The sequence below is a fragment of the Chiloscyllium plagiosum genome, unplaced genomic scaffold (assembly GCF_037043375.1).
Source record: "Chiloscyllium plagiosum isolate Xiang-an unplaced genomic scaffold, Cpla_swu_hap1 HiC_scaffold_11, whole genome shotgun sequence".
NCBI classification, from domain to species: Eukaryota; Metazoa; Chordata; class Chondrichthyes; order Orectolobiformes; family Hemiscylliidae; genus Chiloscyllium; species Chiloscyllium plagiosum.
This window is the reverse complement of record NW_028270149.1, coordinates 1,105,814-1,129,359: the sequence shown is the minus strand read 5'-3', so window position 1 is coordinate 1,129,359 and position 23,546 is coordinate 1,105,814. Positions and strand designations below refer to the sequence as shown.

Genomic DNA, 23,546 nt, shown 5'->3' with positions numbered 1-23,546 from the left:
GCAGCGAGTGGTGGTTGATGGAAAATATTCAGCCTGGAGACCGGTTACTAGTGGTGGGCCACAAAGATCTGTTTTGGGACCACTGCTGTTTGTCATTTTTATAAATGACTTGGATGCAGGCAAAGATGGATGGATGAATAAGTTTGCAGATGACACTAAAGTCGGTGGAGTAGTAGATAGTGTGGAAGAATGTTGCAGGGGGACTTGGATAAACTGCAAGATTGGGCTGAGGGGTGGCAAATAGAGTTCAATGCAGCGAAATGGGAGGTGCAACACTTTGGGAAGAATAACAGGAAGGCAGAATACTGGATCGATGGAAAGATCTTGGTACTGTGAATGTGCAGAGAGATCTTGGAGTCCATGTACTTGGATCCCTGAAAGTTGCCACCAAGGCTGATAGAGCTGTCAAGGCGGCATATGGTGTGTTAGGTTTTATAAGTGGAGGGATTGAGTTCCAGAGCCGTGATGTCATGCTGCAACTATACAAAGCACTAGTGTGGCCTCACTTGGAATATTGTGTACACTTCTGGTCACCCCATTACAGGAAGGATGTGGAAGCATTGGAAAAGGTGCAGAGGAGATTTACCAGGATGTTGCCTGATCTGGAGAGAAGCTCTTATTAGGAAAGGCTGAGGGACTTGAGTCCGTTTTCAGTGGAAAGAAGAAGGCTAAGAGGGGACTTGATAGATACATACAAGGATGATCAGAGGATTAGATAGGGTAGACAGTGAAAGTCTTTTTCCTAGAATGACGACGTCAGCTTGTACAAGGGCACATGACTACAAATTGAGGGGTGATAGATTTAAGACAGATGTCAGAGGCAGGTTCTTTACTCAGAGTGGTAAGGGCTTGGAATGCCCTGCCTGCCAATGTAGTTAACTCACCCACATTAGGGAGATTTAAACAATCCTTGCATAAGCACATGGATGATGATGGGATAGTGTAGGGGGATGAGCTTAGATTAGTTCACTAGTCGGTGCAACATCGAGGGCCGTACTGTTCTATGTAGTACTGTTCTGTGTTCTATCACCCCCCAATTTCGGGCTCACTATATCTTGATGTCCCTCTCCCTGCTGCTCTAGATTCAGCCCACATTTCAGTTTAATTTAGGACCATAGGTCACAGCAGTGCAAGTAAGGCCATTTGGCCCATCGAGTCCACTCCGCCATTTAATCAAGGCTGATGGGCATTTCAACACCACTTACCAGCACTCACCCCATATCCCCTAATTCCTTGCGAGATCAAGAATTTATCAATCTCTGCCTTGACGACATTTAATATCCCTGCCTACACAGCACTCCGTGGCAATGAATTCCACAGGCCCAGCACACTCTAGCTGAAGAAATGTCTCCTCATTTCAGTTCTAAATTGACCCCCCTCTAATTCTAAGGCTGTGCCCACAGGTCCTAGTCTCCCCGCCTAATGGAAACAGCATCCCAGTGTCCACCCTTTCTAAGCCATGCATTATCTTTGTAAGCTTCTGTTAGATCTCTCCTCAACCTTCTAATCTCGAATGAATACAATCCCAGGATCCTCAGCCGTTCATCGTATGTTTGGCCTACCATTCCAGGGATCATCCATGTGAATCTCTGCTGGACACGTTCCAGTGCCACTATATCCTTCCTGAGGTGTGGGGCCCAAAATTAGACACAGTATTCTAAATGGGGCCTGTCTGGAACTTTATAAATTCTCAGAAGCACATCACTGTTTTACATTTCAACCTTCTTGGGATAAATGACAACTTTACATTCACTTTCTTGATCACAGACTCAATCCGCAAGTTAACCTTTTACAGAATCCTGGACTAACACTCCCAGATCTCTTTGTACGTTGCCTTTATGAATTTTCTCACCGTTTAGAAAATATTCCATACCTGTATTCTTTTTCCCAAAGTGCAAGACCTCGCATTTGCTCACGTTGAATTTCATCAGCCATTTCCTGGACCACTCTCCTAAACTATCTAAATCTTCCTGCAGCCTCCCCACCTCCTCAGTACTATATGCATGTTTGCCTAACTTTGTATCATCGGCAAACGTCACCAGAATGCCCCAGTGCCTTCATCCAGATCATTTATATATAAAGTGAACAGCTGCGGCCCCAACACTGAACCCTGTGGGACACCTCTTGTCACCAGCTGCCATTCCGAAAAAGAACCTTTTATTTCAACTCTCTGCCTTCTGTCAGACAGCCAATCCTCAATCCATGCCAGTAGCTCACCTCGAACACCATGAGCTCACCTTACTCAGCCTCCCTTTTGAAGTCGAGATAGATAATATCCACTGAGTTTCCCTGGTCTAACCTACTTGTTACCTCTTCAAAGAAATCTAAGGTTTGTCAGGCACGGCCTTCCCGTTACTAAATCCATGCTGACTTGTTCTAATCCGACCCTGCACTTCCAAGAATTCAGAAAGCTCATCCTAAATGATGGATTCTAGAATTTTACCAACAACCAAGGTATTAGTACAATTGGTATCTTAGTAAGTTACTGGTAATTAACTAATTGGTAATTTAGGACACTCCTCTCTTGGAATCGAAGGTTGTGGCGTATATTTCAGGCTTTCTTCCATGGCTGCATACAGTGCTGTGTTGCTGGAGATTCCAACTTTCAAATCAGATATTAAACTATAACTAATCAAGCAAACATAAATGACATCAGGGTTCCACGTGACAACAGAGAATTCTCTCATACTGGTCAACACCCTCCCTTCGTGGGCGGCACAGTGGTTAGCACTGCTGCCTCACAGCGCCAGAGACCCGGGTTCAATTCCCGACTCAGGCGACTGACTGTGTGGAGTTTGCACATTCTCCCTGTGTCTGCGTGGGTTTCCTCTGGGTGCTCCGGTTTCCTCCCACAGTCCAAAGATGTGCAGGTCAGGTGAATTGGCCATGCTAAATTGCCCGTAGTGTTAGGTAAAAGGGGTAAATGTAGGGGAATGGGTGGGTTGCGCTTCGGTGGGTCAGTGTGGACTTGTTGGGCCGAAGGGCCTGTTTCCACACTAAGTAATCTAATCTAATCTAATCTCCCCAGGCTGCAAAATCATTTTAAAAAATCATATTGGCTATTAATCTCATTTACTTTCTTTTGATATTTTGCTTTGTACAAGGTGTTATCAGAACTAACTAATGCCTAGTGGCATTACGCCAACAGCACACACCTTCAAGCTGTCTGTATTGAAAAGAACATCGAACTGACCAGAATAATCAAGAACCCAATAAGCAGGCACCTGTTCTCTGCATAGAACAGAATTCTGTTCAAGCCTTTAGCCTGTTTGAAGTATTGGGAGCTTGAGGAGCACACAGCCTACTGTTGGTTTACCCATGGTAACACCTCAGCCAGACTCAAATTGCCAAACAACCAGCACTCAAAAATAGGCATCCACGAGGCATACAAGAATGAATAAAAATGATCGACACCAAGAGCAGAGCAACATTATGGAAATGAAGAACTTCCCTTCCCATATGTTTTGTTTACATCTTGTGTTTAAATACAAATGGACTTTTTACATGTTTTAGTAGGTTCCATAAATTTAAAACCTTCATCAAGGAAAAGAATATCAATTCATTATCTTCTTCAAACTGCAAGAGTCTTCAGCAGTCTTAGCAAAGGCACAATAGCAATGATGGTCAGAATTCATTTCCACAATACCAAACTTTTTGCTTTAAAAAAACAACACCAGAAGTGAGGGAGGAATACAGGCAGAATAGAGTCACAGACATATACAGCACGGAAACAGACCCTTTTGTCCAACTCGCCCATATTGATCAAATACCTCAACCTAATCTCACCCCATTTGCCAGCACTTGGCCCATATCCCTCTGGTTTCCAGCATCTGCAGTCATTGTTTTTACCATATCCCTCTAAACTCTTCCTATTAATATACCCATCCAGATGCCTTTTAAATGTTGCAACTGTACCAGCCTCCACCACTTCCTCTGGCAGTTCATTCCATACACGTACCACCCTCTGTGTGAAAAAGTTGCCCCTTAGCTCTCTTTTATGTCTTTTCCCCTCTCACCCTAAATCTATACCCCCTAGTTTTGGACTACCCCACCCCAGAGAAAAGACTTTGTCTATTTATCCTATCCATGCCCTTCATGATTTTATAAACGTCAATAAGGTCACCCCTCAGCCTCCAATGTTCCAACCCTGGCAACATCCTTGTAAATCTTTTCTGAACCCTTTCAAGTTTCACAACATCTTTCCAATAGGAAGGAGACCAGAAATGCACGCAATATTCCAACAGTGGCCTAACCAATGTCCTGGACAGCCACAACATGACCTCCCAACTCCTGTACTCAATACTCTGACCAATAAAGGAAAACATACCAAATGCCTTCTTCACTATCCTATTTACCTATGACTCTACTTTCAAGGAGCTATGAACCTGCACTCCAAGGTCTCTTTGTTCAGCAACACTCCCTCGGACCTTACCATTAAGTGTATAAGTCCTGCTAAGATTTGCTTTCCCAAAATGCAACAACTCGTACTTACCTAAATTCAATTCCATCTGCCACTCCTCAGCCCACTGGCCCATCTGATCAAGATGCCATTGTAATCTGAGGTAACCATCTTTGCTGTCCACTACACCTTCATCTGCAAACTTACTAACTATACCTCCTATGTTCACATCCAAATCATTTATATAAATGACAAAAAGTAGTGGTCCCAGCACTGCTTGTGGCATACCACTGGTCACAGACCTCGAGTCTGAAAAACAACCCTCCACCACCACCCTCTGTCTTCTACATTTGAGCCAGTTCTGTATCCAAATAGTTATTCCTCCCTGTATTCTACAAGATCTAACCTTGCTAACCAGTCTCCCATGGGGAACCTTGGCAAATGTCTTACTGAAGTCCATATAGATAATGCTCTGCCCTCAGCAACCCTCTGTGACTTCTTCAATAAACTCAAATAGGTTAGTGAGATGTGATTTCCCACGCACAGTCATGTTGACTATCCCTAATCAGTTCTTACCTTTCCAAACCTGTGTAAATCGTGTCCCTCAGGATTCCCTCCAACAACTTGCTCACCACTGATGTCAGGCTCACTAGTCTATAGTTCCCTGGCTTGTCCTTACCACCTTTCTTAAATAATTGTACCACATTAGCCAACCTCCAGTCTTCTGGCACCTCACCTGTGACTATCAATGATACAAATATCTCAGCAAGAGGGGCCAGCTATCACTTCCCTAGCTTCTCAGAGTTCTAGGATACACCTGATCAGGTCCTTGGAATTTATCCACTTGTATGTATTTCAAGACATCCAGCACTTCCTTCTCTGTAAAAGGACATTTTTCAAGATGTCACTATCTATTTCCCTATATTCTATATCTTCTACATCCTTCTCCACAGTAAACACTGATATCTCCCCCATCTCCTGCGGTTCCACATAAAGGCCGCCTTGCTGATCCTTGAGGGATCTAGATTAGAGTGGTGCTGGAAAAGCGCAGCAGGTCAGGCAGCATCTGAGGAGCAGGAAAATCTACGTTTTGGGCAAAAGCCCTTCATCAGGGATCTTTGAGGGGCCCTATTCTCTCTCTAGTTGCCTTTTTGTCGTTAAAGAATTTGTGAAAACCCTTTGGATTCTCCTTAACCCTATTTGCCAAAGCTATCTCATGCCCCTTTTTGCCCTCCTGATGGCCCTCTAAGTATACTCCTACTGCCTTTATACTCGAAGGATTCACTCAATGTATCTGAGAAAATGTAAAGGTAATGAGTGGGTAGGGAAAGAGTTAAGTTTCAGTTGTGTGACAAAGGCTCAGCTAGCAAGACTCTGACCAGATAAGAACTTGCAGTAAACAATGAAGTGCTGGAGCAAGGGTAGTGGGTTAACGGGTTAGAAAGCATCCATTGTGTAATGCCAGCTAACAAGTTGAAAAGCTTCCATTGTGTAACACCAGATGGCTTAATTGTAATAGTCACCCAATCAATAGAGATGTTACCTTATTTGGATGCTGCTCCCTGTATATCATTATACAATTCAAGAAGAATCTGCTATTCAAGAGAAGACCGAGAACTCATGTATCTGTGCACATGGGCAATCGTATCTCTCTTCCAGGGCCCAGAATAAAGACGAAGAAGGTAAAGCCATACTGTGTGGCTGAGCATTTACTTTGACCGATACGGACATAGAGAAACAGAACAACATATCCTGTCTATACTTGATATATGCTTCCTGCTTTTTCTGAACTAAACCTTCAATTTCTCTCATCATCTAGCATTCTTAAAACTAATAGATTTATGGTTGCTGGCCCCAAAGTGCTCCCCCACTGACACCTCAGTCACCTGCCCTGCCTTATTCCTGAACAGTAGGTCAAGTTTTGCACCTTCTGTCGTAGATACATCCATATACTAAATCAGAAAGTTTCCTGTACACACCTAAAAAATTCCTATCTAAACAGAACACTACGGCAATCCCAGTCTATGTTTGGAAAGTTAAAATCTCTGACCATAATCACCCTATTTTTCTTACAGATAACTGAAATCTCTTTACAAATTTCCTGCTGACTGTTCGGGGATCTATAATACATTCCCAATAAGGTGATTATCCCTTTTGTATTTCCCAGTTCCACCCAGATAACTTCCCTGGATGTAAGTCCGGGAATATCCCAAGTACAGCTGTAACACTATCCCTTATCAAAAACGCCATTGCTTCTCCTCTCTTGCCTCCCTTTCTATCTGTCTGCAGCAGGTGTTTCCTGGAACATTAAGCTGCCAGTTGGTTTAGTTAAAGGCACAAGACATACCGAGGGTGGATAAATCACTCGGACCAGACGGACCACACCCCAGAGTTCTGAAGGAGATAGGTGACGAGAATGTATAGGCACTTGTACTGAACTTTCAGGAATCTTTGGAGTCAGGGATAATCCCAGAGGAAGAGGTAGGAAGAATACAGGCATGGACTATTTGGTAGGAAGAAGAGAGACATGGACTATTTTTGAAATGGGGAGAAAATTCAGAAATCTGAAGTGCAAGGAGACTTGGGAGTTCTACTCCAGGATTCTCTCAATGTAACCTTGCAGGTTGAGTCAGTAGTTGGGAAGGCAAATGCAGTGATAGCATTTATTTTGAAAGGACTTGAATATAAAAGCAGGGATGTATTTCTGAGGCTCTATAAGGCTCTGGTCAGACAACATTTGGAGTATTGTGTGCAGTTCTGGGCACAGATTTGTCCTTGGCTGCTTTGGGAAGCGAGAAATGTGATTGCTTCGCCACTTGCAAAGATTTTTGCATCCTTGCTCTCCACCGGAGTCGTACCGGAGGACTGGAGGGAGGCAAATGTAATTCCTCTCTTCAAAAAGTAAATAGGGAAATCCCTTGCAATTACAGACCAGTCAGTCTCACGTCTGTTATCTGCAAGGTATTAGAAAGGATTCTGAGGGATAGGATTTATGACCATCTGGAAGAGCATAGCTTGATTAAATGCAGTCAGCACGGCTTTGAGGGGCAGGTGATGCCTCACAAATCTTATTGATTTCTTCAAGGATGTTACTAGACAAGTTGATCATGGTCAAGCGGTGGATGTGGTGTATATGGACTTCAGCAAGGCATTTAATAAGGTTCCCCGTGCTAGGCTCATTCAGAAGGTCAGGAGGAATGGGAATACAGGGAAATTTAGCTGTCTGGATACAGAATTGGCTGGTTGACAGAAGACAGTGAGTGGTAGTGGAAGAAAAGTATTCTGCCTGGAAGTCAGTGGTGAGTGGTGTTCCACAGGGCTCTGTTCTTGGGCCTCTACTCTTTGTAATTTTATTAATGACTTGGATGAGGAGATTGAAGGATAGGTAAGCAAATTTACAGATGACACAAAGGTTGGAGGTGTTGTTGACAGTATAGAGGACTGTTGTCGGCTGCAGCGTGACATTGACAGGATGCAGAGATGGGCTGAGAAGTGGCAGATGGAGATCAACCTGGATAAATGCGAAGTGATGCATTTTGATTAGATTAGATTAGATTAGATTACTTACAGTGTGGAAACAGGCCCTTCGGCCCAACAAGTCCACACCGACCCGCCGAAGCGAAACCCACCCATACTCCTACATTTACCCCCTACCTAACACTATGGGCAATTTAGCATGGCCAATGCATCTGACCTGCACATTTTTGGACTGTGGGAGGAAACCGGAGCACCCGGAGAAAACCCACGGAGACACGGGGAGAATGTGCAAACTCCACACAGTCAGTCGCCTGAGGCGGGAATTGAACCCGGGTCTCTGGCGCTGTGAGGCAGCAGTGCTAACCACTGTGCCACCGTGCTGCCCATTTTGGAAGGTCGAACTTGAAAGTTGAGTACAGGATTAAAGACAGGATTTTTGGCAATGTGAAGGAACAGCGGGATCTTGGTGTGCAGGTACATAGATCCCTTAAAATTGCCACCCAAGTGGACAGGATTGTTAAGAAAGCATATGGTGTTTTGGCTTTCATTAACAGGGGGATTGACTTTAAGAGCTGTGAGATCTTGTTGCAGTTCTATAAAACTTTGGTTAGACCGCACTTGGAATACGGCGTCCAGTTCTGGTCGCCCTATTATAGGAAAGATGTGGATGCTTTGGAGAGGGTTTAGAGGAGGTTTACCAGGATGCTGCCTGGAATGGAGGGCTTATCTTATGAAGAGAGGTTGACTGAGCTCAGACTTTTTTCATTGGACCTAATTGAGGTGTACAAGATAATGAGAGGCATAGATAGAGTTGATAGCCGGAGAGTTTTTCCCAGGGCAGAAATTGTTAACACAAGGGGTCATAGTTTTAAGCTGTTTGGCGGAAAGTAGAGAGGGGATGTCAGAGGCGGATTCTTTACGCAGAGAGTTGAGAGAACATGGAATGCGTTGCCAGCAGCAGTTGTGGAAGCGAGGTCATTGGGGATATTTAAGAGACTGCTGGACATGCATATGGTCACAGAAATTTGAGAGTTCGTACATTAGGTTTACCTTACACGAGGATCAATGGTTGGCACAACATCGTGGGCTGAAGGTCCTGTTCTGTGCTGTACTGTTCTATGTTCTATATCTCAGGAAGGATTTACTGATTTTGGACGTGTTCACAGGAGGTTCACGAGAATGGTCACAGGATTGAAAAGCTTAACATATGAGGAATGTTTGAGGACTGTGGGTCTATATGTGATTAGAAAGATGAGGGGGGGGGGATCTAATTGAACCATTCAGAATACTGAATGGTCTGGATAGAATGGGTGTTGGGAAGATGTTTCCATTGGTAGGAGAGACTAGGACCCGAGGGCACAGACTTAGAGTAAAGGGAAGATCTTTCAGAACGGAGATAAGGAGAAACTTCTTCTGCCAGACAGTGCTGAATCTATGGAATTCATTGCCACAGAAGGCTATGGAGGCAAGGTCATTGATTATATTTAAGTCGGAGATAGATAGGTTCTTAAATATCAAGGGGATCAAGGATTACAGGGAGAATGTGATTGAGAAACTTGTAAGCCACAATTGAATGGCAAAGCAAAGCATACGCGATGGGCTGAATGGCCTAATTTCTGCTTCTATGTCTTATGGACTGGAAAGTGACTAACGTAACACTGTCATTAAGAAGGGAAGGAGATAGAAGACAGGAAATAAGAGTAAAAATGACCTCGGTTGTTGGTAAGCTTTTCAGAGTCCATTACTAAGAATCAGATTGCTGAGCATTTGGAAGTTCATGGTAAAATAGGGCAGAGTCAGCATAGCATCATCAAGGAGAGGTCATGTCTGACAAATCTGAGAATTCTTTGAGAAGGTAATAAGCAAGTTAAACAAAGGAGAGCCAGTGGATGTGATCCACTTGGATTTCCAGAAAGTCTTTGACAAAGTGCCACAGAGGAGGCTGCTATTCTAACAGCCCGTGGTGTTAGGGGCAAGATACTGGCATGGATCAAGGATTGGCTGATTGACAGAACAGAGAATAGGGATAAAGGGGTTTTTTCAGGATGGCAGCCAGCAAATAGTTGAGTTCTGCTGGGGACAGTGTAGGGACTACAACTATTCACATTAATACATTAAGAATCTGGATGAAGGGACTGAGAGCGTTGTTGCTAAGTTTGCAGGTAACACAAAGGTAGGTGAAGGGATAGGTCATGTTCAGGAAATGAGAGGCTGCAGAAGAATTTGGACATGCTGGGCAAATTGGGCAAAAAAAGTGGTATTTGGATTAAAATATGAGAAAGTACTTTGGTGCAAAGAATAGAAGCGAGAATTATTTTCTGAACAGAAAGAAGCTTTGAAATCTGAAGCACAACGGGATGTGGGAGTCCTTGTTCAGGATTCTGTGAAGGTTAATGTGTAGGTTTAGTTGGCAGTTATGAAGGCAAATGCAATGTTCACATTCATTTAAAGAGAGCTAGAATAGAAGAGCAGAGATGTGCTGCTGAGGTTGCATAAGGCTCTGGTCAGATTGCATTTAGAATATTGTGATTGGTTTTGGGCCCCATATCTAAGGAAGGATGCGTCGCCTAGGAGCGGAACCAGAGGAAGTTTACAGCAATGATCAGAGGGATTTATCACTTGTCATATGAGGAACGGTTGAGGACTCGGGGTCTGCACTTGGGATATAGAACAATGGGGGCGGTGGGATCTGATTGAAACTTTCAGGATATGGAGATGCCTGGATAGTGATCGTGGAGAAGACGTTTCCACTAGTAGAAGGGGCTAGGACCCGAGGGAACATCCTTAGTGTAAAGGGACAACCCTTTAGAAAGAAATGAGAAGGAATTTTTTCAACCAAAGGGTGGTAACTGTGAAGAATTTATTGTCACAGAGGGCTTTGGTAGCCAAGTCATTGAGGGTATTTAAGACAGAGATGAATAGATTCTTGATTAGTTAGGGGATCAAGGGTTACAGGGAGAAGGCAGGAGAATGGGGTTGAGAAATGTATCAATCACATTGGAATAGTAGAGCAGATTCGTTGGGTTAAATGGCCTAAAACTGCTCCTATATCTTATGGTCACACAGGCCTGCCAATCAGTGGAAAAGATCAGAGTGGCTGGGAACACAAAGAAAGGGACAATCTCAAAGTTCTGACAGTAAAACACATCTATTTTAGTGGTTAATCAGGAAGAGGATCCATGAATACTCAAATCATGGTACAGCTGCACAATGGTTTCTTCACAAACATTAAAAAAATTGCTTACTGGATTAACTTGACAACTATAATAGGACCTTACACCAGTTTGCCCCGCCCACCTCCAAAAAGTTATTAATTTGCACAATGTGAGCATCACTAGTTCTGCTAATATTTGTGGCCAAAATAATAATTGCTCTTAAGGTAAAAAAAAAGAGTCATCTTCAAGTCTTCAAGATGATTTAAATCTTTCCCATCAGCAAAACTGTAATTCAAAGCAATGAAATGTGTTGCGGGATAGCTAGTTAGCGATGAAGAACGACACGAAAAGCAGAGGTTCAACTTGGCTAAAGTCACCATGAAGGTTTCGCCTTCATGACAGTGACGTTCAGGCTAAATTCACTAGTCATCTCTCTCTCCCCCCCTATGGTTCTCTGGGACTATTGTAACTTTATCTTTACCTACTTTTGGTTAAAAACGCACCAGCGATACAATTTCATATTTGATGAGCAAATATTTCAGGAAGCATTAAAGATTTCCAGCAAACAAAAACATGGTGTTGTCGTCCCGCTCCCGCCCCCTCCCCCAGTCGAAGCAAAATGGTCAGAGACAGAGTATAGTGTTACCTCCTTCATCTTTATTCCAAACCCTGGAGGGAGAGAGAACGATCACCCATCTGAACAGCAGTATCTTAATGAACTATCTAGTCATTTTACAGGGAGGAGCATCCAGATAAGGCAACATATATATTAATTGGGTGACCATTACAATCAGCAAGCATCAACAGTAAAGATTAAGCCATCTGCTGGTACAAGGTTAATGTTCTTAACCTTGTTAACTAGCTTCCCATAATGAATACTTTCACCTTGTTAAACTGAATTACATACTGAATGCTACCTCATCTTGTTAAATGCCTCACACAATGAATGCTTTTCCACCTTGTGAACCCACTACCCTTGCCTCCAGCACCCTATTGTTAACTGTATGTTCTTATCTGATCTGAGTCATGCTCAGCTGAAATTTTGTTTCACAAAACTCATAACTTAACTCTTTCCTTGCCTGCTTATACCTAATACACATTCTCAGTGTAAGGAATTGAAATCAATTGTTATAGCTTGTAACCACACCTTACTGCAAGTACTAATACTCCATGTATGCAAAAGGATAAGCTTTTAAAACCAATGTATTTTACTGTCAGCATATGCAATTTTTTGCAATGTGTACATGATATAGCTCAACTTTATTGTAAATGCTCAAAACTTTAGCATGAAACATTAAGTAATTTGAATGCTTTATTGACAGATTAAACAATAAACAGTCAACACAAACTTAAACATTAATTTAACATTCAACTGCTTTCCTCACATTTTCTGTCAGTGTTTCATATGACCTCATTCAATGACAAAATCTCACATCTGGCATTTTCATACACTGCACCACTGGATCTACTTTACAGATGTACGTATAAAATCCACAGGGTAAGTGCATTAATCACTGGAGTCATGCAACATAACGCACACCTGTCACAATGCATCATTGACACAAGATAGTAAAACCATTTGAAACAATCACCACTCACACTTTCTTCATAAATAGATCTTGACATATATTGCATACAGATAATTTGTTTTACAAGCTTATACAAAGCAGCCAGGTCACAGCACTGCTGGGCAGCACAAAGGCCACACTGAATAAAACTGGCTGTCCTTACATTAAATGCACAACATTCTTCAAGGTGAGGTTTTAAGCCCAATCATCTTCAGCTGCTTCATTAATGACCTTCCCTCCATCATAAGGTCAGATTTGAGGATGTTTGCTGACGAATGCACAACGATCAGCATCACTCATGACTTCTCAGATACTGAAGCAATCCATGTTCAAATGCAACAAGATCTGGACAATATCTAGGCTTGGGCTGACAACTGACAAATAATATTCATGGCGCACAAATGCTAGGCAATATAATCACCATTCTTTGACATTCAATGTTGTCACCATCACCATACGTCCCATTACCAACATCCTGGGGGTTACCACTGACCAGAAACTGAACTGGACTCGCTATATAAATACAGTGGTGACAGCAGCAGGATAGAGACTATGACTACTGCATTGAGTAACTCACCTCCTGACTCACAAAAGCCTGTCCACCATCTATGAGACGCAAGTCAAGGGTGTAATGGCATCATCCCCATTTTCATGGACGGGTGCAGCTCCAACAACACTTAAGAGGTTTGACACCATCCAGGACAAAGCAACCCGCTTGACTGGCACTACATCCACAATCATCCATTCCCTCAACTACCAATGCTCAGTAGCAGCAGTGTGTCGTATGTGCAAGGTGCATTGCAGAAATTTGCCAAGATCCTTTTCACTCACCATTCTGACTTGAAAATATATTGCAGTTCCTTCAGTGTCACTAGGTCAAAGTCATGAAATTTCCTAAGAATGTTGTAGGTCTATCTACAGCACATGGACTGTAGCAGTTCAATGATGCAGCTTACCATCAGCTTTTCAAGGGCAATTAGAGATGGGCAACAAATGCTGGCCCAGCCAGAGACACACACATCCCTTGAGTAAATTTAAAAAACTTCCAACTTCTTACAATTTTGCAAGCTCTGTGCTATTTGTAGTGCTGACCATCAACCAGAGAAAGAGATTTGCAGACATTGGCAAGGAAAGATTTTAGTTGAAATGCATTTTGTTATTAAACACAATGGAGGTTACAGATGATAATTACAAAAATAACTTAGCCAGTTACAGTTGAGACAGGAATAGCTAGGGATTTTTTAAAAAATGCATGTGTACTAACCTGACCATAATTATCTATCCCAGAAACTAAGCGGTTCAGATTTAACAAATCAAAGGATGTCCGCAGTGCCTGCCCGAGGGTGGTGAGCCCTGATGCCTGAAGATTCTTCAGCTCATTCATGAAAGTCGCATGGTTTTCTTTCCAACCAGCCTGCAAAATAATTGTAACATCTAATAGTTATTGGACGCGCATGAGTCACAAAAGGTTAGTACTCAGGGTCAAAAGTCTTTACTAGAGGAATTGAACATAACAATATGGGTGTTATGCCTCAATTATACAGGGCATCTAGATGAGATGAGATTCCCTACACTATGGAAACAGGCCCTTCGGCCCAACAAGTCCACACCACTCCTCCGAAGAGTGACTCACCTAAACCCATTCCCCGACCCTATATTTATCCTCGACTAATGCACCAAACAGTATGGGCAATTCACCTGACCAGCACATCTTTGGACTGAGGAGGGAAACCGGAGCACCTGGAAGAAATCCACACAGACACAGGGAGAATGTGCAAACTCCACACAGATAGGCACCTGAGTCACCGGTGAAAACACATTAAATATTATTTGCAGTTTTGCCCTCATTATTTAAGAGAAGCTGGAAATGCATTGGAAGCAGTTCAGAGCATGTTGACTAGATTGATATCCGGAATGAGCAGGTTGTCTAATGAGAAAAAGACTGGGGAAGAATAAGGGGTGACTCGACTAAAGTGTTTAAGATAGTAAACTATAGTAATAATGTGGACATGGAAAGTACGTCTCCTGTTTGATGGTAAAAATCAATCTTGCCCTGAATTATAGCACCAATGAAAATTGCCCTTTCTTTCAGAGTTTGAATTCCTTTGACAATTACACTCATACTAAAGACGACAAATTCAAAATCATATTTCAGACATCAAACCTTCCAAGGGAGAGGTTTTCTTTAAATACACATCTTCTGAAGCAGGCTATAGCATGAATGGGAGGTCGGAGTTAGAGAGGAACAAAGAAGAGTTATAAAAAGACATGCACTGCCACAAAATTAAGTCTCAGATTTTTTTTGCTGACCCATCTGAAAGTCTAAATGTCGGTCCACTGCCAGACAATCCAGCTCCGATATTCTAGACTTGCAATCCTGTGCAGGTGATATTACAGCAACTTCTCCAGCAGGCTCAAACAACGGGTTGGCAGGAGTTAAGGACACCATAATCACCTCAAATACACCAAAGCTTTCCATCATGTACTCATCAGGACAATCACAAGAATGCCATATTTCAGATGATCACAATAATTTATAAGAGAAAAGAGGTGCTGACTGATTGGAAAGTCTAATCTTGATTGACGAGCATGCTGACTCTCGCATTGGCCGAAGGGCTGCCATAAAGAAAACAACAGGGAACTAGAAGCACCTATGTTGCCAGACAGTTAAAATAAACATGCAAGGCTTGTACATATTCCTTCTCTTTACAGAGTATGAAGGTGTCGCTACATGACTAGTTCTCTAATAGAATCATTTTGCAATCCTGCCCATTGTTGACTTCTGCATGATTCTAACCATTTGTTTTTATGCCATTTCCCATTATATTCTTACCCAACAAAAATCTGTTGAGCTGTGACCTCTAAGCTCTAAGTACCTCTAGCAACCGCAGTGCTTTGGGAATTTAAGTCAGCAATTTTGGTCAACAATGGTGATACTAGAATTGAGATCTTCTAGTCAAAGGCCCAAATGCAGATTGCAGCTTCTAACTACTCAAGGGTCACAGCAGTCAGCATTACTGGGTTTCCTCCAACAGATGTGGCAGTTACATGGATTGGCTATGCTAAATTGCCCTAGTGTCCAGGGATGTGTAGGTTGTGCGAATTAGCCATGGGAAATGCAGGGTTTCAGGGACAGGGTAGGCAGGATCGATCTGGGTGGGACGATCTTGCAAGGGTCAGTGCAGACTTGATGGGCCAAATTCTCTACCTGCACTCTAGGCATTCTACGAAAAAACATCCAGCTGGCTGGCGTTTGATATCCCTTTACCAGTCTCTACTCAGCAGAATTCTTCACTGGAGTGCTGCTTGAGATGATAGAATCTGCAAGTGAGCAAAATTCCCTTAACTGAACAAGAATTGTACAGCGGCAATGTTTAGATAAATGAATGGCTGCACTAATCATTGAGACTGAGGGCCTTGACAGGATGCATGAGGCGAGGACGATACCTCTTTATGGAGAGATAGAAAAGTAAAGCACAGAACAGATCCTTCGGCTGACAATTAGGATTAACCCTAATCTAAAAATAAAATAACCTAACCTACGTAACCCCCAATTCGCTGCTGAACATGTGCATGCTCAGTAGTCATTTAAATATCGCTAATGATTCTGCTTCCACCCACCGTTGGCAACGCATTCTATGCATTCACAACTCTCAGTAAAGAACCTGTCTCTGGCATCTCCTCTATACCTTCCTCCTAAAATCTTAAAACTATGACGCCTCATTTCTGCCCTGGGGAAAAGTCTCTGGCTATCAACTCCACCCATGTCTCTCATTACCTTGTATACCTCGGTCAGTCACCTCTCTTCGTACTTCTCTCTCTCTTGAGAGAAAAGTCCAAGCTTAATCAACCTCTCTTCGTAAGACAGGCTTTCTAGTCCAGGCAGCATCCTGGTAAACCTTCTTTGCACCCTCTACAAAGCCTCTGTATCTTTCTTATAATAGGACGACCAGAACTGGACACAATATTCCAAGTGTGGTCTCACCAGGGTTTTGAAGAGCTGCAGCAAAACCTCGTGGCTCTTAAACTCAATCCCCCTGTTAATAAAAGCCAAAACACCATATACTTTCTTAACAACCCTATCCACTTGGGTGGCAACTTTGAGGGATCTATGCAATTGAACACCAAGATCCCTCTAGAAGAATACAGCGCAGTACAGGCCCTTTGGCCCTCGATGTTGCGCTGATCCAAGCCCACCTAACCTATACTAACCCACTATCCTCCATATACCTATCCAATGCCCGCTTAAATGCCCATAAAGAGGGAGAGTCCACCACTGCTGCTGGCAGGGCATTCCATGAACTTACGACTCGCTGAGTGAAGAACCTACCCCTAACTTCAGTCCTATATCTACCCCCCCTTAATTTAAAGCTATGCCCCCTTGTAATACCCGACTCCATACGCGGGAAAAGGTTCACACTGTCAACCCTATCTAACCCCCTAATCATCTTGTACACCTCAATCAAGTCACCCCTAAACCTTCTTTTCTCTAATGAAAACAGCCCCAAGTGTCTCAGTCTATCCTCATATGATCTTCCTTCCATACCAGGCAACATCCTGGTAAACCTCCTCTGCACCCGTTCCAGTGCCTCCACATCCTTCCTATAGTATGGCGACCAAAACTGCACACAATATTCCAGATGCGGCCGCACCAGAGTTTTATACAACTGCATCATGACCTCAGGACTCCGGAACTCAATTCCTCTACCAATAAAAGCCAGTACGCCATATGCCTTCCTCACCGCACTATTTACCTGGGTGGCAACTTTCAGAGATCTGTGCACATGGACACCAAGATCCCTCTGCTCATCCACACTACCAAGTATCCGACCATTAGCCCAGTACCCCATCTTTTTGTTATTCTTCCCAAAGTGAATCACCTCACATTTAGCTACATTGAATTCCATTTGCCACCTTTCTGCCCAGCTCTGCAGCTTCTCTATATCCTGCTGTAACCTGCCACATCCTTCCTCACTGTCAACAACTCCTCCGACTTTCGTATCATCCGCAAACTTGCTCACCCAACCTTCTAACCCCTCTTCCAGGTCATTTATAAAAATGACAAACAGCAATGGTCCCAAAACAGATCCTTGCGGAACACCGCTAGTGACGGCACTCCATGAAGAAACTTTGCCATCAACTACTACCCTCTGTCTTCTTCCATCCAGCCAATTCCTAATCCAAACCTCCAACTCACCCTCAATGCCATATCTCCGTATTTTCTGCAGTAGCCTACCATGGGGAACCTTATCAAACGCCTTACTAAAATCCATATATACCACATCTACCGCTTTCCCCTCATCAACCTCCTTCGTCACCTTTTCAAAGAATTCAATAAGGTTTGTGAGGCACGACCTGCCCTTCACAAAACCATGCTGACTATCCTTGATCACATTATTCCTATCCAGATGTGCATAAATCCTATCCCTTACAATTCTCTCTAAGACTTTGCCCACAACAGAAGTGAGACTCACCGGCCTATAGTTACTAGGGTTATCCCTACTCCCCTTTTTGAACAAGGGAACCACATTTGCTATCCTCCAGTCTTCTGGCACTACTCCTGTAGACAAAGAGGACATAAAGATCAAGGCCAATGGCTCTGCAATCTCCTCCCTTGCTTCCCAGAGAATCCTAGGATAAATGCCATCAGGCCCAGGGGACTTATCTATTTTCACCTTTTCCAGGATTTCCAACACCTCTTCTCTACATACCTCAAAGCCATCCATTCTACTTATTTGTGACTCAGTATTCACATCGACGACAATGCCCTGTTCCTGAGTAAATACTGAAGAAAAGTATTCATTCAGTGTCTCCCCAATCTCTTCCGCCTCCACACGCAACTTCCCACTGCTATCCTTGACTGGACCTATTCCTACCCTAGTCATTCTTTTATTCCTAACATACCTGTAGAAAGCCTTAGGGTTTTCCCTAATCCTACCGACTAAGGACCTTTCATGTCCCCTCCTTGCTGCTCTTAGCTCTCTCTTCAGGTCCTTCCTGGCTACCCTATAACTCTCAATCGCCCCAATTGAACCTTCACGTCTCATCTTGAGATAGGCCGCCCTCTTCCATTTAACAAGGGATTCCAATTCCTTATTAAACCACGGCTCCCTCGCACGACCCTTTCCTCCCTGCCTGACAGGTACATAATTATCAAGGACATTCAATAGTTGCTCCTTGAACAAGCTCCACATATCATTTACACTCTTGCCTTGGAGTCTACTTTTCCAAGCCACACATCCTAAGTCATGCCTCACCGCATCATAATTTCCCTGACCCCAGCTATAACTCTTGCCCTGTAGTACACACTTATCCCTCTCCATCACGAGAGTAAAAATCACCGAATTATGGTCACTATCCCCAAAGTGCTCACCTACCTCTAATTCTAACACCTGGCCTGGTTCGTTACCCAGAACCAAATCCAGTATGGCCTCACCTCTTGTTGGCCTGTCTACATATTGTGTCAGGAAACTCTCCTGCACACATTGAACAAACACTGACCCATCTAACGAACTTGAGCTATAGCTTTCCCAATCAATATCAGGAAAGTTAAAGTCCCCCATAACCACCACCCTATTACTGTCACTCATCTCCTGAATCACCTTCCCTATCCTTTCTTCTACGTTTCTAGGACTATTGGGAGGCCTGTAAAAGACTCCTAACAGGGTGCCCTCACCTTTCCTATTCCGAACCTCAGCCCAAACTACCTCAGATGGCAAGTCCTCATCCATCGTCCTTTCCACCACTGTAATACTATCTTTGACAAGCAATGCCACACCTCCCCCTCTTTTACCCCCACCTCTGACCCTACTAAAACATTTAAATCCTGGAACCTGCAACAGCCAATCCTGTCCCTGTTCTAGCCATGTCTCCGTAATAGCCACAACATCGAAGTCCCAGGTACCAACCCACTTCCTCCACACTGCCAAGAACCCTGTCTTTAATCCTAAATTCAGCATTTGAGTTTGACCTTCCAAAATGCATCACTTTGCATTTATCCAGGTTGAACTCCATCTGCCATTTCTAAGCCAAGCTTTGCATCCTGTCTATATTGCACTGCAGCCTGCAGTAGCCCTCTATACTATCGACGACACCTCCAACCTTTGTGTCATCTGCAAATTTACTAATACACCCCTCAACCTCCTCATCAGTCATTTATAAAAAGTACAAAGAGCGGAGGCCCAAGAACGGAGCCCTGCGGAACACCACTCAACACTGACCTCCAGGCAGAACACTTTCCATCGATAACCACTCTCTGCCTTCTGTCAGCTAACCAATTCTGAATCCAGACAACCATACCTCCCTGTATCCCATACCTCCTGACTTTATGAATGAGCCTACCAGGGGGACCTTATTAAATGCCTTGCTGAAGTCCACATACACCACATCCACTGCTCGACCTTTGTCGACCTGTCTAGTCACCTCCTCAAAGAACTCAATAAGATTAGTGAGGCATGATCTGCCCCTCACAAAGCCATGCTGACTGCCTTTAATCACACTATGCTGTTCCAAATAGTCATAAATCCTATCCCTCAGAATTCTTTCCAAAACTTTGCTGACCACAGGCGTAAGACTGACTGGTCTATAATTGCCACAGATTTCCCTTTTACACTTCTTGAAAAGAGGAATCAATATTCACCTCCCTCCAACCCTCCGGTAAGACTCCCATGGAGTGTGAGGAAGCAAAGATCTTCGCCAGTGGCTTAGCAACATCCTTTCTCGCTTCCCGGAGCAACCTAGGATAAATCTGGTCTGGCCCTGGTTACGTATCAATCAATGTTTGCCAAAACTTCCAGCACATCAACTTCATCAATCTTGATCTGTTCAAGCCTGTTTCCCAGCTCTTCAAAGTTCTCATTCACAATAAGGCCATTTTCCTTAGTGAAAACCGAAGCAAAAAACTCATTTAGGGCTTCCCCTATGTGCTCACACTCCACATGCAAGTTCCCTACACTATCCCCGACCACCCCAACCTTCTCCCTGATCATCCTCTTATTCCTCACATGAGTAAAATGCCTTTGGGTTCTCTATAATCCTTCCTGCCAAGACTTTTTCATGCCCCCTCCTGGCTCTCCTAAGTCCATTTCTGAGCTCCTTTCTAAAGCAGTGCTAGACCCTTGCTTCCTTCTTCCTTTTGACAAGAAGCTCCTGTGTTCTCATCATCCAAGGCTCCTTAATCTTACCCCTTCTTGCCTGTCTTAGGGGAACAAATTTGTGCATCACTCGCAACAACTGCTCCTTAAACAGTCTCCACATGTCTACTGTGCCCTTTCTGTGGAACAATTGCTCCCAGTCTGTACTTTCCAACTGTTGTCTGATAGCGTCATAATTTCCATTTCCCCAATTAAATACCTTCCCATGGCTGTGGTAAATGTGAGGCAGTTATGGTCAGTGTCACCAAAGTATTCTCCCACCGCGAGATCTGACACCTGTCCTGGCTCATTGCCAAGCACCAAATCCAAAATGGCCTCTCCCCTCGTCGGTCTGTCTCCATACTGAGTAAGGAAACTCTCCTGATCACACCTGACAAAAACGGTTGCATCCAGACCATTTGCATTAAGGAGGTTCCAGTCAATATTGGGAAAGTTGAAGTCACCCATAACAACAACCCTGCTACATCTGCATTTTTCCAAAATCTGCCGGCCTATGAGTTCTTCGATCTCTCTACTGCTTTCAGGGGTCTGTAGAAAACCCCCAATTAGATGGCTGCTCCTTTGCTGTTCCTAACTTCCACCCATACTGACTCGGTAGACAAACCTTCCTCGACAACCTTCGTTTCTGTAGCTGTGCTGCACGCTCTGATTAGCAATGCTATACCCCCTCTTCTTTTTCCACCCTCCCTGTACTTTTTAAATGTTTTAATCCTTGGAACATCTAGCAACTATTCTTGACCTTATGAAACCCGCATCTCAGTTTGGTCACAACATTATAGTCCCAAGTACTGATCCATGCTTTAAGTTCGTCACCCTTATTTCTGACACTCCTTGTGTTAAAGCAGACACATTTTAACGGATCCCTTTGTTTCATCACATGAAAAAGCTTCCCAATGGATTCACTATGTCCTGTCACTGCCCCATCTATAACTACCGCCCTCTAAGAAATGTAGCGCTGGTTCCCACCCCCTGCCAAAGTAGTTTAAACCTCCTGAACCACACGAGCAAATCTCCCACTCAGGACATTTGTGCCCCTCCAGTTCATAAGCAATCAGTCCTTCATGTACAGGTCCCATCTTCCCCAGAAGGCATCCCAATAATCTAAGTATCTGAAGCCCTCCCTCCTGCATCAGCCTCGCAACCAAGTATTAAGCTGCACTCGCTGACTGTTCCTCACCTCACTATCTCGTGGCACCGGTAACAAACCTGAAATCGGTATTCTACTCATCCTGCTCTTCAGCTTCCAGCCTAACTCTCTGTAGTCACTTTTCAGATCCTCAATCCCTTTCCTGGCTATATCATTGGTGCCAATATGTACCACGACTGTTTGATATTCAACCTGGACAAGTGCAATCAGACACATCTGATTTTGAATCTGGGAATAAACAAATCAGCATATTTTATTTAGGCACATACCAATGACTAAAAGCTGATTGACAGATATGAAAAGTAATAAAAACAGCTGATGGACCCTCACCCTCACACTCAATGGCCTGGGTTTAAAAAAAAAGGAGAGGAACCAATATTTCAATTGTACCAGCCTTGGTCAGTTTAGCAGCTAGAGTTCAGACAGCACAGGGCACCAAAATATCTGGAGAGGTTTTTTAGTTGGCAGGGTACCAGGATTTAAATTATGAGGACAGGTCAATAAGTTAGTTTGTGTTCCCTTAAGTATCAAAAGCTTAGAGGTAATAATGAAGCCTTTTAAAATAAAAACGAGTTCAGCAGGTAATACAGGAGGCAAATGGAATGCTGACCTTTATTTCAAACAGAATGGAGAATAAAAACAGTGAAATATAGCTAAAACTATACAAGGTACTCGTGAGACCATAGCTAGAATATCGTGAAGAGTTTTGGGCCCCTTACCTAAAACATAAAGGCATCCGAGACTCTCCAGAAAAACTTCACTGGGTTGAATAGAGTTATGGAAATTTATTCTTATGAGGAGCGGATGATAGTTTGGGCCTGCACTCACAAGAGGCAGCCTTATTGAAGTAAAAAAGATGCTTAGGGTTTCACAGGGTAGATGCAGAATGTTTCCCAGGGTAGATGCAGAATGTTTCCCCTTGTAAGTGAGTATAGAACCAGCTGACATAACCACAGAGTAAAAAGATCTCACATTTAACACAGATGAGGAGGAATTTTCTTTACCATACAGGACTGCAGTAGCTCTGATGTTAACAATTTTGAAGGCTAAAATAGCCTTTTACTCAGTAAGCAAATCAGGAATTATAGGGGAAGAAGCATGAAAGTGGAGTGGAAAATTATCAAATAGCCTTGATCAGATGGATCAATGGGCCGTGGAGTGCCAGACAGAGTTTAATTTTGATAAACGTGAGGTGCTGCATTACAGAAAGGCAAATCAGGGCAGGACTTATACACTTAATGGTAAAATCCTGGGGAATGTTACTAAGCAAGGAGACTTTTGAGCGCAGGTTCAAAGTTTCTTGAAAGTAGAGTCTTGGTTAGATAGGATAGTGAAGATGACATTCAGAATGCTTGCCTTTATCAGTCAGAGTCAAAAACCGCATGACCCCGGAAAATAGTCCAACAGGGTGACCTTATAGGAGGTGTATAAAATCATGAGGAGCATGGAGAGGTAAATAGCCAAGGTCTTTTCTCTGGAGTAGGACAATCCAAAACTAGAGGGCATAGGTTTAAGGTGAGAGGAGAAAGGTTTAAAAAGGATCTAAGGGTAATTTCTTCATGCAGAGATGGGTGTGTATATGGAATGAGGTGCCACAGGAATCGATGGAGGCTGGTACAATTACAACATTTAAAAAGACACTTGAAT

At 43.4% G+C, this 23,546-nt stretch overlaps 1 protein-coding gene across 3 annotated transcripts in view; it reads right to left on the bottom strand.

Moving 5' to 3' along the window:
- Positions 1-23,546, bottom strand: part of ints6l (integrator complex subunit 6 like) — a 166,264-nt gene that overhangs the window by 123,649 nt on the left and 19,069 nt on the right. For 2 of the 3 annotated variants that reach the window (XM_087991830.1, XM_087991832.1), the window contains exon 3: positions 13,864-14,013. The exons of the other annotated variant lie outside the window; for it this stretch is intronic. In XM_087991830.1, the coding sequence (XP_087847956.1) occupies positions 13,864-14,013 (150 nt within the window). The remainder of the gene's footprint in view (positions 1-13,863; positions 14,014-23,546) is intronic. 3 annotated transcript variants of the gene reach the window in all.